This window comes from Canis aureus, chromosome 16, assembly GCF_053574225.1.
Source record: "Canis aureus isolate CA01 chromosome 16, VMU_Caureus_v.1.0, whole genome shotgun sequence".
NCBI classification, from domain to species: Eukaryota; Metazoa; Chordata; class Mammalia; order Carnivora; family Canidae; genus Canis; species Canis aureus.
In genome coordinates this window covers 7,592,656-7,606,451 of record NC_135626.1, presented here as the reverse complement: position 1 = coordinate 7,606,451, position 13,796 = coordinate 7,592,656, and the positions used below count along the sequence as shown (strand labels likewise).

Here is a 13,796-nt window from a genome sequence, read left to right as displayed (position 1 = left end):
TTCCTAAATGATCTGGTCTTCCTATAATGAGCATAGAGGAGACTTTAAAAATGGTTGTTTCCATTTAAAAAGCAAGGAGGCTGTTATGAGTTGAATTATGCCCCCTTAAAAAGATGTGTAAAAGTCCTAACCCCCAGACCTGAGGATGTGACCTTATTTGAAGACAGAGTCTGGACAGAGGTGATCAAGGTAACATAAGGTCATTAGGGTGGGCCCTAACCTATTAACTGGTATCCTTATGTGAAGGGGAAATTTACAGACAGGCACGTCCCCAGGAGAAATGCCATGGGGACTTGTAGGCAGAGATTTGAGTGATGCTTCTATGAGCCAAGGAGCGCCAGAGGTTGCCAGCAAACCACCAGAAGCTGGGGTAGGGGCATGGAGTGGACCCTCGATCACAGACCTTAGAGGGAACCAACCCTGCCGATGCCCTGATCTTAGATTTCTGGCCTCCAGAATAAAGAGACAATACATTTCTGTGAAGCCACCCAGCCTATAGGACTATTCTCTGACAGCCCCAGGAAACTCATCCTGAGGCCATGTGCAGAGCTCTGTGGTTTGGGGTGGGGGCTTCCGAACAGAAGAGCATAAGGACTGGGACCAAGCTCTGAAATAAAGGGAGGGTCTGCTCAGACCTCAAGCCGCCCCCAAGACAGCGTCCATGGCTGGGTGTCAGAGAACCACTGGATTTCTGGAGCTGTGTGTCGTGGCGTTCTGTCCCTGTCTGCAGGAGATGAGGGGACCAGGGAACAGAAAGGGACCCACAGTGGGATGGCAATGGATTTTGAGTGGCTTTGCAAGGGCCAAAGTGTCAAGTCCCAAGACCAGTTAGTTTAGGGGGAGCCACCTGGAGAGGTGTTCTATGGGGACATGGAGCACTGTGTGCGGCGGTAGATTAGCGACAGCTGCTATGGCCAGGGATGGAAATGCAAAGCCACAAGTACGGAGTATTTGCTTCCGAGACACAGAAATGACCTTCAGAAATAATATTTGGGGACTTTCCATTGTGTGGCCTGAGTCATTTTACTGTGGTTTCTCAGGATAATCCTTTTCTCTATTTTGAAGCTGGCTCTGGCCTCAGGCACAAGGGAGCTGAATGGGGAGGCCAGAGATGGCAGGTGTCGCTAACACCCGAAAGCAGCGTCTGTTACCACCTCCCTACCACGGCCTCATTACACGGCAACCCCCAAAGCAGGGCCCATGAAGGTCCTCGTTTTATTCTGCCTACTTCACGGAATTGGGAAATATCCAAAAAGAGGACACACGTCTGTGCCAAGTAAGCCGGAAAGGCACGGTTCCTGTCCAGTATGAGTGGCAAACAGCCCCCTGGAGCCTCAGTTTTCCCAACTGTAAAGAGCAGGGTAGCTGAGATGACCCATAAGTCCCCACCGGCAGGTTCCCCCTAAGTTTGTGACTCTAAGCAAAGGGAAGAGTCGGGGTGCTCGGCAGGGCAGGGGGGCCACGTCCCCCCACCAACACACAAATCCCCACCGGAGCAGGAGATCGCGCCTCCGTCCGTCCTCCAGGGTCTGAGCGGGGACGCCCCATACCTCTCACGGCCAGGATGGCCTGGGCTGTGGTGGAGCCCAGGAGGTTGTGAGCGACACACTCATATGTGCCCGCGTCCCCAGCCTCCACTCGCTGCAGCCACAGGCTTCCGTCGGGCAGGGTCCTGAGCCGCTGGCTGGCCCGCAAGGGTTGGCCCGCTCGCAGCCACTCCACCGTGGGCGCCGGCTCTCCTGAGGCCTGGCACTGCAGGGCCACGTCCTCCCTGGGCCTCACGGTCACGTCCTGGGGCTTCACGCTGAACACCGGGGCACCTGTCAGGGAGCCCAGGGCAGCTTTAGAGATCGTTTTATTATTTTTATACAATTATTCATTCAGACTGGTTAGAAAATGCAGAGGTAGAAAGGGGAAAATTAATCACAAGTGGGGGCACCTGGGTGGCTCAGCGGTTGAGTGTCTGCCCTTGGCTCAGGGCATGATCCCGGGGTCCTGGGATCGAGTTCCGCATTGGAACTCTTGTGTCTTGTGTCTCTTCCTCTCTCTGTGTCTCTCATGAATAAATAAATAAAATCTTAAAAAAAATCACAAGTGATCATCACATCCAACTACGGTTCTAACAATATTTCTTTCGAGACTCTGTTTCCCAGAATATGACTGTATTGCTCACAGCTGTTTGCTTGCTTCCTTCCTTTCTATCCCCGCGATAAATCCTAAGTGCCTTGCGGTGACATGAAATATTCGTTTTTAGTGCCCACCTTGGTGTCCCGTTGTTTGGATCTATTACAGGGATGTTTCCAACGTGGAGCCGCCCCTTGGTGCCGGACAGGAGACGGGGCCCGTCACCTGCTGTGGGTGAGTCTCACCACGTGGCTCCCTGACCCTCAGTCTTCTCATCTGGAAAATGGCAATCCCTGTCCACCCTCCCACAGACCCTCCAGAGCGGCTGGGAGGAGGGGGCAGCAAATGGCATGTGCCAGTGGGTGCGACCCTGTGGCCACCAGGTCCCACAGCCGCCCTAACAGACGGCCACAAATGCAGCGGCTTAAAGCAGGAACAGTCTACTGTCCCCCAGCTTGGGAGGCCAGGGGCCCAAACCCGCTGCTTCACAGATCCCGCTTCCTTCGGAGGCTCCGGGGCAGAATCTGCTTCTTGCCTCTTCTGGCTTCTGGTAGCTTCTAGCATTCCCCAGCTTGAGGCCCAGTGCCTCCAGTCTCTGCTTCCATCTTTCCCTCTCCCTCCTCTTCTTCTCCCTTCTCCTCCTCCTCTTCCCTCCCTCCTCCTCCTCCCCTTTCTCCTTCTCTTCCTCCTCCTCCTCGTCTTCCTCCTCTTCATCCTCTTCCCTTCCTCTTCCTCCTCCTCCTCTTCCTCTTCTTCTTCCTCCCCTTCTCCTCCTCTTCCTCCCCCCATATATGAGTTATATGCCTCTCTGTTATAAAAGCACTTGTGGTAACATTTAGGGCCCACCAAGACAATCCAAGGCAACCTCATCTTCAGATCCTTCATCATATCCACAAAGGTCCTTTTTCCAAATAAGATCACATTCACAGGTTCCAGAGACGAGGACATGGTCATGTCTGTGGGAGCCACTTATCAGCCTGCCACAGCGCGTGTCTCCTAAAGTGGAACATACGCCTGCTGTATGTCGCAGCCCCTCCTGGATCCAGGCCGAAACAGGAATGTGTAAGTGTGTCTGCCAAAGCCATGTGTTAGAATCCCGAAGCGGCGCTACTCATAAGTGCCCCAGAGTGGAGTGGAGCACACACACCATGGCCATCCACGTAGTGGCAAACCATACAGCAACGAGAGTGGATGAACGCCCTCTACATGCAATCTCACACCTCACACACGGTGTTGTGCACAAGAAGCCTGACACAAGAGCACCTATGAAATGGTTTCACTTAAATAAAGGTCAGAAATAACAAGAACACGATGCTGGCCATAGCCGTGAGAAGAAGTCAGCAAGTCTGCTCCCCCAAAAGCCAAATACAACACTTGACAAAAGTATCCAAGCCAAACTCTATCAGGGCCCTAGAAGTCCATGAAAACCAAACAACAAATTGAGAATCATTTATCCACAAGAAGCTTCTAGAACTTCAGGCAAGAACAGTGGGGGTGGCTGGCCTGGGGCTGCTCTCATCTCCCATCCTCAGTCCACCTTGGTCGTCAGAGTGGTTTTGCTTGGGTGGGGGTATGCGGCTGGCTTTGAACCCTACAGCTCTTGCTATCTCAAGGAATCGGCTTGATTTGCAGACAAGGATGCCGGCATATCCTGAGACACTGGGGTGTTGTTGGGGGTTGGGTCAGAGCTGGCAGGAAGCAAATGGGGAACTGGCACTTCTTTTTTTTTTTTTTTTAAAGTTTTATTTTATGCATGAGAGACACAGAGAGGCAGAGACACAGGCAGAGGGAGAAGCAGGCTTCATGCAGGGAGCCCGATGTGGGTCTCGATCCTGGGTCCCCAGGATCACGCCCTGGGCGGAAGGCGGTGCCAAACCGCTGCGCCACCTGGGCTGCCCGGGAACTGGCACTTCTGCTGGCCTGAGGAAGCCAGGGGACCAGCTGGAAGCTTAATGAGAAGAGCCTGGAAATGGGGGAGCCGTGGAAAGGCCAGATCAGCTCTCCACACATCCCTGACTGCCGTGGACCATGTGCACCCGTGCGGGAATCTGGGCTGGGATGGGGTTGGGGGCCTGTAAGAGTCAAAGCCAAGGCCCACCCCATAGCTGCCTGAGCTCTGAATCACTCCATGGCCACACGCAAAGGCACTGATGGAGGAGGATGGAGTCTTACTTTCTTCACCCTTAATTTTTGGCAAGTTTGGCTGTGATGCAGCTTCTTTGAATACTCCTCACCCATCTCTCCTTTCTCTCTGGGACTCTGATGCCACCATGTGCGAGTTCAGCTTTAATCCCACGTGTGTCCCATGTAAAAATGAAAAGTGACAACCTTATAGGAGAGGATGTGACCTTAGCTGGCAACATTTTTTTTCTTTAGATACAATACCAAACCCACAGTCTATAAAATACAAAATCAATAAATTTGGACTTCATCAAATTTTAACGCTCTTGCTCTTCCAAGGTACCCACATGGGTCTGAAGCTTCGCTTCTTGTTTCTTTTGGGTCTGTTTTCTCTCTGTTGTTCAGACGAGGTAAATTCTATTGTTACATCTTCAAAGTGACCGATTCTTCCCTCTGTCCTGTTCATACTGCTGTTATGCCTGTCCATGGAAGTTTTCATTTTATTATCAATAAAGTCCTAAATCTTCCCTTTGGTTCTTTGTAGCTCCTATTCATGCTGTCGTGTGTCAAGCATTTCTAATGTTTCCAGGCATTCTTAATGACACTTATTTTTAAATCCTTGTCAGAATATTCCAACATCTATTGGTATCTAGTGGATCAGCTCTTCTCATTCAAGTTGTGATTTTCCTCGTTACTGGTAAGACGAGTGAGTTTCAACTGCTTCCCAGACACTTTGAGTATGACAAGCCTCTGGTTCTTATGTCAATCTTCCATCCTAGCAGGCCTTCTCTGCTGCTGCCAAGGGAAAGGAGGTGCTGCCTCATTGCTGCCAGATGAGGGCAGAAATCTAGCTTCCCTAGCTGGCTTCCGTGGGCACCCCAGAACAGGTGTTCCACTACTGGTGGACAGGCATGGGAGTTCAGGGTTCCCACTTCTCTCTGCCGATGTCACTCTGGCTGGGGGAAACACCTGTATTGCCCCTCACTTGGCCTCATCTAATGTCACCCCCCCCCCAGGAGGGATGTAGGGATGCCCGGGATAGGGGGCAAGGGTGAAGTGCAGGCTCCCCACCCACTTGGTCTTCATTGATAGGGCTTGGGGGGGGTATAGTTTTTTTCACGATGTTTGGTTGGAGTAGGGCGGTCATTATTGAAAAGCTTTCCATCTTGCTGTGTTGTTCCTTTCCTGGTCCTTTAGCAAGAGGAGCAGGCTTTTGTCAGGGCTCTTTGTATATGTGTGTGAAAGACCCTTGGCAGTTCCAGGTTGTTGACTTCTCAAGCATCCTGCCCAGGATGTCACTCCACAGGTCCCAAGATCCTCAGTTAATCTTTTTTTCTCTGTCTTTCAGAATCAATGTTTGTCCTCTATGTAAAGTCCAAGGTGTTCAGCCGTACGCAGCAGGAGGAATGGAGAGAAGTGCGTCTACACCATCTTGTCTGGAACCAGAACCCCCCACTCTGCCCCCTGCAGTCCATGACAAAAATTTTCAACAAACTACGTATAAAATAAAACTTCCTCCACCTGATAAAAAGCCACCTACAAAACCCCACAGCTGCCATCACACTCAACGGTGTAAGATTGAATGCTCCCTGCCTACAGCTAGGAACAAGGCAAGGCCATCTGCTCTCTCCACTTCCTGTATCAGAGGGTTCAACCAATGCAAAGCAGCAATGCAAAGAAATGAAAGATATCCAGAGAGGCAAGGAAGAGGTAAAACTGTCTCTCCTCATAGATGATGTGTAGAAAGTCCTATACACAGAAGCTCTTAAGGAATCTAGCAAAAACGACCAGGAATCAATAATGAATTTAGCAAGGTTTTAAGAGTCAGATACAAAAATCAATTGGATTCTTGTATATTAGCAATGTAAATTCCAAAAATCAAATGAAGAAAATAATTCCACCCACGATGGCATCAAAAATAACAAAATACTTAGCAATTAACGTAACAAAAGAGGTATAAGACCTGTGAACTATAGAACATCACTGAGGAAATTAAGATCTAACTAAATGGTACAGAGCAATTGGATATCCATATGCAAAAAAAAAAAAAAAAAGAAGAAGAAAAAAAGAATTTAGATCCTTATTTCACACAAAAATTAACTCGAAGTGGATAACTGACTTCCATGCAAAAACGAAAACTGTCAACATTATAGGAGAGAATGTGACCTTAGGCTGGACAAAGATTTTTTTTAGATACAATACCAAAACCACAGTCTATAAAATACAAAATTGATAAATTTGGACTTTGTCAGATTTTAAGGCTTTGGCTCTTCCAAGGCATCGATAGGAAAATGCAGAGAGAAACCACAGAATGGAGGGAAATATCTGTAAATCACGTATCTGATAAAGGACTTGTATCCAGATGACATAAAAAACCTTAGAGCTCATTCATAAGACAAACCACCCAATTGTAAAATGAAAAAAACATCAGAAAAACACTTATCCAGAGCAGACATATGAATAGGCCGTACACACACACAAAGATGCTCAATTATCATTAGTGATTAGCGGAATGCCAATTAAAACCTTAGTGAGATACTAGTCAGCACCCACCGGATGGCTGAATAAAAAAAAGGCAGACATGGAGTGTTGGCAAGAATGTAGAGGAACCGAAGCCTTAGACACTGCTAGAAAAGGAGAATAGTATAGCCAGGTTGGTGGGTTCTTGAAAAGTCAGCTAGACCAAGCAAGGTACTCCTTGGAATCTTACCCGGACAGAGCAGGACAATATCACACGAAGACTTGCATGCTGATGTTCACAGCCACTTTATTCATAATAGCCACAAATCAGAAACCACCTAAATGTCTAGAAAATGTGAATGGGTACCGTGCAGCAATAAAATGGAATGAAGCACCAATATGTGCTATGATATGGATGAACTTCCAAGACATTAATGAGTGAAAGAACTCAGAACTGAAGACTATACAGGATTCTATTTAGATGAGAATTCCAGAAAGGCGAGTCTGCAGAGGTGGAAGGCAGGTGGGCCGGCCATTGTCTGGAGCTGGGGGTGGGAGCAGCTGGGCAGCGGGAGCCCCTGGGAGTGATGAAACCCAGCCCAGAAATGGATCGTGCAGATGGATGGACAATGCTCTAAATTGACTGAGAATCGTTAACTGCAGACTTATAATGGGTGACTTTTTTCACTTTTAAAGAGTGTGGTAGAAAACATATAAAGTTTACCACCTTATGCATTTTGAAGCATACGATTGAGTGGCGTGGAGCAGGTTCACACTGCTGTGCAACCCTCACCACCATCCATCTCCGGGACCCTTCCATCTTGCAAAACGGAAACCCTAGATCCATTCAAGCACATCTCCCCATTGTCCACCCCACTCTGCTTTCTGTTTCTATGACTCTGACAACTCTAAGATATCCCATATAACTGGAGCCATGCGATGTTTGTGTTTTGGTGACTGCCCCATTTCACTTGACGTCCTCAAGTTTTATTCCTATTGTAGCAGGTATAAGGATTTCCTTCTTTTTTAAGGGTGAATAATATCCCTCTGTATGAATGGACGAATTTTGTGGTATATATTTTAATAAAGCTGTTTTTTTAATGTAATCTCTATGCCTAACATGGGGCTCGAACTCATGACCCTGAGTTTGAGTCACATGCTCTACTGACTGAGCCAGCGCTTCAAGCTGGGTTTCGTTTGTTTCTTTTTAAAGGCAAAACTCTGGATAGGGATTACCTGAGGCCTCTAGAGGGCATTGACCGGAAAGGGGTATGATAGGATGATGGAAGTGCCTGGGAGCTGGTAGTGTTCCATTCTTCTATATCTGCTCTGGGTGCAGGCTAACTTGGTGGGTTCATGTTATGAAAATTCATGGAGGGGTGCCCGGGTCGCTCAGTCAATTAAGCATCCGATTCTTGATTTTGGCTCAGGTCATGATCTCAGGGTCATGAGATCGAGCCCCGTGGCTTTGCACTGGGCATGGAGTCTGCTTAAGATTCTCTTTTTCCTCTCCCTCCGCCCCTCCCTGCCTGCACTCTCTTCTCTCTCTCAAAATAAACAAATAAATAGATGAATGATTAAAAAAGAACATTCACTGAGCTGTACCCTTGTAACATCTGTTCTCCCTATGTGTGTTAATCTTCAATAAAAAGTTTTATTAAAAATCCCTACTTAGACAATTTCACAAGGTTACTTTGAGGTCCAGATGGACCTTGTTGACGGTTGTGAGTTTGAATAAATGGGTCCCCTGCCCAGGCCTGGCTGTGGGGTCCCTGGACCTTCATTAGCCCTGACTCTGCCTTCCATTCTATAACTGGGCAGCCATTTCATAGGACTCCAATTGTGTGCTCTCAACGAATATTTGTCGGGGAATTCCGAGTCGCTGGCCCTGCCTCTCTGCCTCCATTGTGATCAGACAGCCTGGGATGCACCACCCCAACCTCAGCATAGCTGCCCCCCCGAGCCCCCAGTGCCCACCTTGCACTGTCCCCACCCAGGGCCCAGGTGAAGGGGAGGCCGAGACTCACTTTGTAGCACGAGGATCACCACTTTCTCCACCGCGCCCATCTCATTCTCTGCGAGGCACTGGTATTGGCCGGCGTCATCCATCTGCAGGGGGTCATGGGAGGGGAGCGTGGTGTTTGGGAATGCAGAGTGATGGGGACAGCGGAGCATGGACACAGGGGACTGGAGTAAGACCGTCTAAGAAGAGCTTAGAGCACAAACCAGCTGGGGGCTCGTGGAGTCCATCAGAAGAGCCTCCGTGGCCTCCTGTGTATAGACATCCAAAGAGAATCCAGCCCCTTTCACACCTAGAATGTGGGGCAGTGGTGATGAAGAGCATGGATTTGTTGCCCTCAGTGGAGGCCCATGCTGCAACAGCATGATTTAGAGCCCCCTCTTCCAAACTGGGTACAATGAAGTATTATCACTCTGCGGTGCACTGCTAGGGATTCCTTGAAAAAAGGGTTCCATGGTGAAGTAAGTTTGGGAAACACTGAGTCAGCGAACCACCCACTCTGGCTGCAGGATTCCTTGGGGCTATTCTTGTGCAGGTGTGGGCTGGGAACCTTCCAGAGGAGAGATGGTGTGCAGTGTTTTCCCAGTTTAGTGAGAGGGAAGCTTGTCTACAGGATGCCCCCCCCCCCCCCACGGCCCTGTGAGGAAGCCCAATGAGAACACAGCTCAGATTCACTCCGGAGCAGCAGCATTACCAGGAGTGGAAGCTGGGGGACAGCCTGAGACCACCGTCCACACCCAGAAGGCTGCTCCCAAAGAACTACAGAGGCATCACAGCATGCAGGTCAGAGTGGAGATTTGGGGGTCAGATCAGCATAGGGCCAAATCCGGCTCCAATGGTGACTGTTCTAGACTCGTTACTAGTACACCACCACGTCTTTGGAATGTACCCTCTCCTCATTGCTAAAATGGGGATCAGAGCTGCTAGGATTGGGCAGGAAATCATGCTCGTTAAAGCAAAAGGATCTACCAGTGCCTGGCCTGTGGTGGAGACTCGGGTAACAGTAGTGGGCAACAGCAAGGGCCCCTAAGAAATGCCTGACAGGACAGGATTGTGGATTTCTGCAAGACCCCTGGGACTTGGGACTCAGAAGGGAAGGAGTGTGGGGCTGCCCCAGGGCTCAAGGCTTTGGAAAGAGCACGGAGCAGGAGTCAGGAGAGCTGGGAGGGGATCCTGCCTTGGGCACTCACTGGTCATGGGCTTCTCTGAGCCTCAGTGTCTTCATCTGTAAAATGGGGCACTCTTACCTGTCTACTCTGCAGCATGGGGTCATTAATAAAAACATTTATTGGTATCACCCAGGGGCCAGTCACTCTTAAATACCTGGCATGGGTCATCTCACTGATTTCTTACTATAAATCTATGAGGTAGAAACAACTACCAGCCCCACTGAATGGCTAGAGTGACTGAGGCACAGAGAAAATTCACTGGCTGGGTGTCACTTGACATAGTGGTGGGGAGAACCTGGGTCCTGGAAGGAAGGACCTTTGTACAGTCTACAAAGGAAGGTGCTTTGTAGACTGTAGTGGACAACGGAAACCTAAAGAAAATTCACTGGCTGGGTGTCACTTGACATAGTGGTGGGGAGAATCTGGGTCCTGGAAGGAAGGACCTTTGTACAGTCTACAAAGGAAGGTGCTTTGTAGACTGTAGTGGACAACGGAAACCTAAAGAACCCTCCTAGGCCATCAGAAAAGGCTGTGGGCTGTCCCCACCCCAAGCCACAGGGTCCTGCCTTGCCTCTGTCCTGCGGATGCTCAGTGAGCCATTCTGTAGCCGGTGCCGGAGGCGGCTGCCTCGGAAAGGAAGGCCATCTTTGATCCAACGGATGTCAGGTGCTGGGACTCCATGGACCACGCAATCTAGCTGGACGCTGCTCCCCACAGGCTCTACCAGGTAGGAGAAGGCCTCCCCTTGCAGCACCGGGGCTTCTGCACCAGGTAATGTCAGACAAAGTATCAGAAAGGAGGTGTCCTCAGGCTCAGCCTCTCCCATAAACCCATCCCCAGAAGCTCCTGCTGGCCCAGCATGACTGGATGGTCACGCATCAAGGATGGCAGACAACTTCCATGTCATGGGGCAAGTGAACCAGACTGCCAGGAACACGGATTTGAAACTGAGTGGGATAGTGCTGCAATCAATTAGTGATGCCTGCGACAGGCACAGGCATAAAAGCAGGGTTCTGAGTGTCATACACTTGCTCTAGTCGACGGGTTATCCCAGCTGCAGAGTACCTGCCGGGGACTTTGGGAAACAAAGACTACATAACCACTAGGACACCTTGGTTGGACACAGCAACACTAAGACATCCATGATCCTCACTTCATGCAAATCTTTTTTAAAAAATAGTTAACTAATTGGTTAATTAATTGATTTAGAGCACATGAGTGAGGGGGAGGGGCAGAAGTAGGCGGAGAGAGAGGAAGAGAGCATCTCAAGCAGACTGTGCTGAGTGTGGAGCGTGATACTACCACCCACAAGATCACGACCTGAGCCAAAATCAAGCATCGGATGCTTAGCTGACTGTGCCAGGCAGGTGCCCCACGCTAATCTGAAACCACACTTGGATGCCGGGTGTCAGTTTCCATGCTTGCTGGTTTCCCAAGGTTCAAACCAGCCACAGCTGTGTCCTGGTGCCCTGGGCTGCTCTTGCCCTCTAATGCAGCCAACTGAGTCATGGCCTCCTGGAGGGTTACCATGCTGCTTCTTGACCATGCAGGGCCGAGGGGGGACAACTGGTAGGCTGGCAAGCTTCAGGCATTTTTCTGCCAGGGCACCTCCACCCCCCAGCCCTCCTCCTACACGGGCACCATGCAGCCGAGGGGGGTGCTGCAGGCCAGTGGGTCAGATCTCACTCTATCTGCAGCCCAGTCATCTGGGGAACGTAAGAAATACTGATGCTGGGGCTTCAGCCCAGAGAGGCCGGTTTTCAGTCAGGGGTGGAGTTGAGCCGCAGCATTCTCTAAAGTCCACCAGGGGATCCGAAGGCACAGTCAATGTGGGGATTACTAGGGGTCAGGAGGTCCATTTTTTAGAAAAACCAAAGGATTGGGTTTCGTGGAGGTCTCAAGAAAGGCCACAGGCTCACGCCCTACCCTTCACGTGGACGAAGCTGACTGCCTGCACGCGGCCCACTCTGTTCTCGGCCCAGCAGACGTAGGTGCCGCTGTCCTCTCTGGTGACTGCCACTCGCTGCAGTGTGCTGCCCCCATCCTGCTCAGACACACCCTCTGGTAGGAAAGAGATGCCCCAGAGAGTTTTGAGTGCAAGGTACTGGGAGCCTCCTGCCCTGAAGCCTCAGCTCAGGCTGGGGAACCCAGCAGGTGTTTAGCAAAGACGGGTGTCTCTTCCCATAGGTGGGAGCCTGACCGAGTCAGACCCATTCAGGGAAGGCACAGCCCAGGTGAGAGGATGGGGGTGAAGAACCAGACTTCTCTAATTTTCAGGTCCACACCGTGAGCTTGCTGTGCGGCCAAAGGCAGGTCTTTGGGGGCCTATTAACATGCATTTCCTGCATCACACCAGTTCCCCCTCAGCACTGCTGTTATCTCCATCTCAAGATGAAGAATCTAGGCTCAGGGAGGCTGGATCATTCCCCCAAACTCCCTCCCCAGGAGATGGTGGGGTCAGGGCAAAGCCTTCTTCACAGGTGCACAAAGGTGAGCTTCTGAGCACATCTCATAGCACCTGGACTCCGGCTTAGGAGTGTCTGAAAATATCATTTTGCCATGGAGAGGATTTAGCAATTCATCGGTTCGGCAGACATTTATTGAGCACCTCCTATATGCCCTGTGCCTCTCTAAACATCACCTGGGGACCAGGTGGGAGGATAGAGCCTCCACCACACCCCAGGAAGGGGGTTTGCCAAAGAGCCCACAATGGGAGCAGTACTGCTAGGTTGGAACACAAGCTCCCTCCTGGCCCTGAGGTTCTCAGGGTTGAGTCTTCTTCACAGGTGGTTTCTTGCCAGGTCTGACATGTGACCAGTCACATACAGCCACACACATGTTTTCTCTGTCCCCTCCACACAGGGCCAAGTCTGGAGACCCAGAACCCACCAGGCTGACTGACACCCTCTTCCTCTCCACGGGGTTGGGTCTTGCCACCAGGTTTGCCCTTCTCCCAGGGTCCCAGGTCCCCATCCCACCCGCTCCCAGTAGGCCCAGACCCATGACTGGCCGGTCGTTGACAGTCCAGCCAATGCGGGGGGGAGGGCTGCCCCGGGCTGCACAGCGAAGCCACAGCCTGTCCCCAAGGCGAAGGCTTCTGTCCCCAGGCAGGGTGGTGAAGACGGGCAGAGCCAGGATAGTGAGGTGCACACGACGACGGGCGTGGCCCACACTGTTCTTGGCCGTGCAGGTGTAGGTCCCAGCATCCTGGCTCTGCGGGCAGAGGAAGGGGTCAGCCCGGGCACTGCCCCCACCCCCAGCTCCTAGGGCCCCATTCTCCCGCAGGCTCCCTTGGAGCACCGAGCCCAGAGAGGTGAAGGGTTTGCTTGAGGTCACACAGTGAGTAAGTGGCTCTGCTTCACCACCGGGCCTCCCTGCAGCCTCCATAAGGCTCGGCACCTTCACAATCTAAGCCCCCACTGCACGACGGGAGAGCACCCACTGTGTGCCGGACCCCTTGTCTGGACTTCACTGGCACCAGCTCATCCATGCTCCCAGCACCCCTGAGACAGGTCCCGCATTGGGTGCCTTTGGCATGGAGGACTTAGCCACGCTCTGAGAAGTTCCACAGTGCCTCGGAGTGGGGCTCATGCACCACCACTGTGCCATCTGCTCCCAGCAAGGGCTGGGGACCTCGTGACTCTCCCCACCACCCCCAGCAGGTGTGCCCACCAAGCAGCCACCCAACCATCTGGAAAGAGGCCTCTCTGTAAGGACAGAATCTGAGTGCTGTTGGCGGGGCTCGGGAGGGGGCTCCCACCTACGCCCTGCACTCAGGTGAACAACAACACATGGCCAACAACAACCAGGTGCAGTTTGGGGTTACAAAGGCATCTCTATGCACCCCCCACGCCCCGTCCAGGGCTCCTTCCCTCCCTCAGGAATTAGCCATGGAGGTCCAG

General features: G+C 51.3%; 1 protein-coding gene across 8 annotated transcripts in view; it reads right to left on the bottom strand.

Annotated features, from left to right (window-relative positions):
- Positions 1 to 13,796, bottom strand: part of HMCN2 (hemicentin 2) — a 147,134-nt gene that overhangs the window by 12,161 nt on the left and 121,177 nt on the right. For 6 of the 8 annotated variants that reach the window (XM_077851058.1, XM_077851061.1, XM_077851064.1 and 3 more), the window contains exons 82-87: positions 12,894 to 13,107; positions 11,821 to 11,955; positions 10,466 to 10,656; positions 8,733 to 8,814; positions 1,940 to 2,053; positions 1,551 to 1,820 (exon numbers count right to left, since the gene is read on the bottom strand). In XM_077851058.1, coding sequence (XP_077707184.1) covers positions 1,551 to 1,820; positions 1,940 to 2,053; positions 8,733 to 8,814; positions 10,466 to 10,656; positions 11,821 to 11,955; positions 12,894 to 13,107 — 1,006 coding nt within the window. The remainder of the gene's footprint in view (positions 1 to 1,550; positions 1,821 to 1,939; positions 2,054 to 8,732; positions 8,815 to 10,465; positions 10,657 to 11,820; positions 11,956 to 12,893; positions 13,108 to 13,796) is intronic. The other 2 variants (XM_077851060.1, XM_077851062.1) reach the window with 1 other exon arrangement.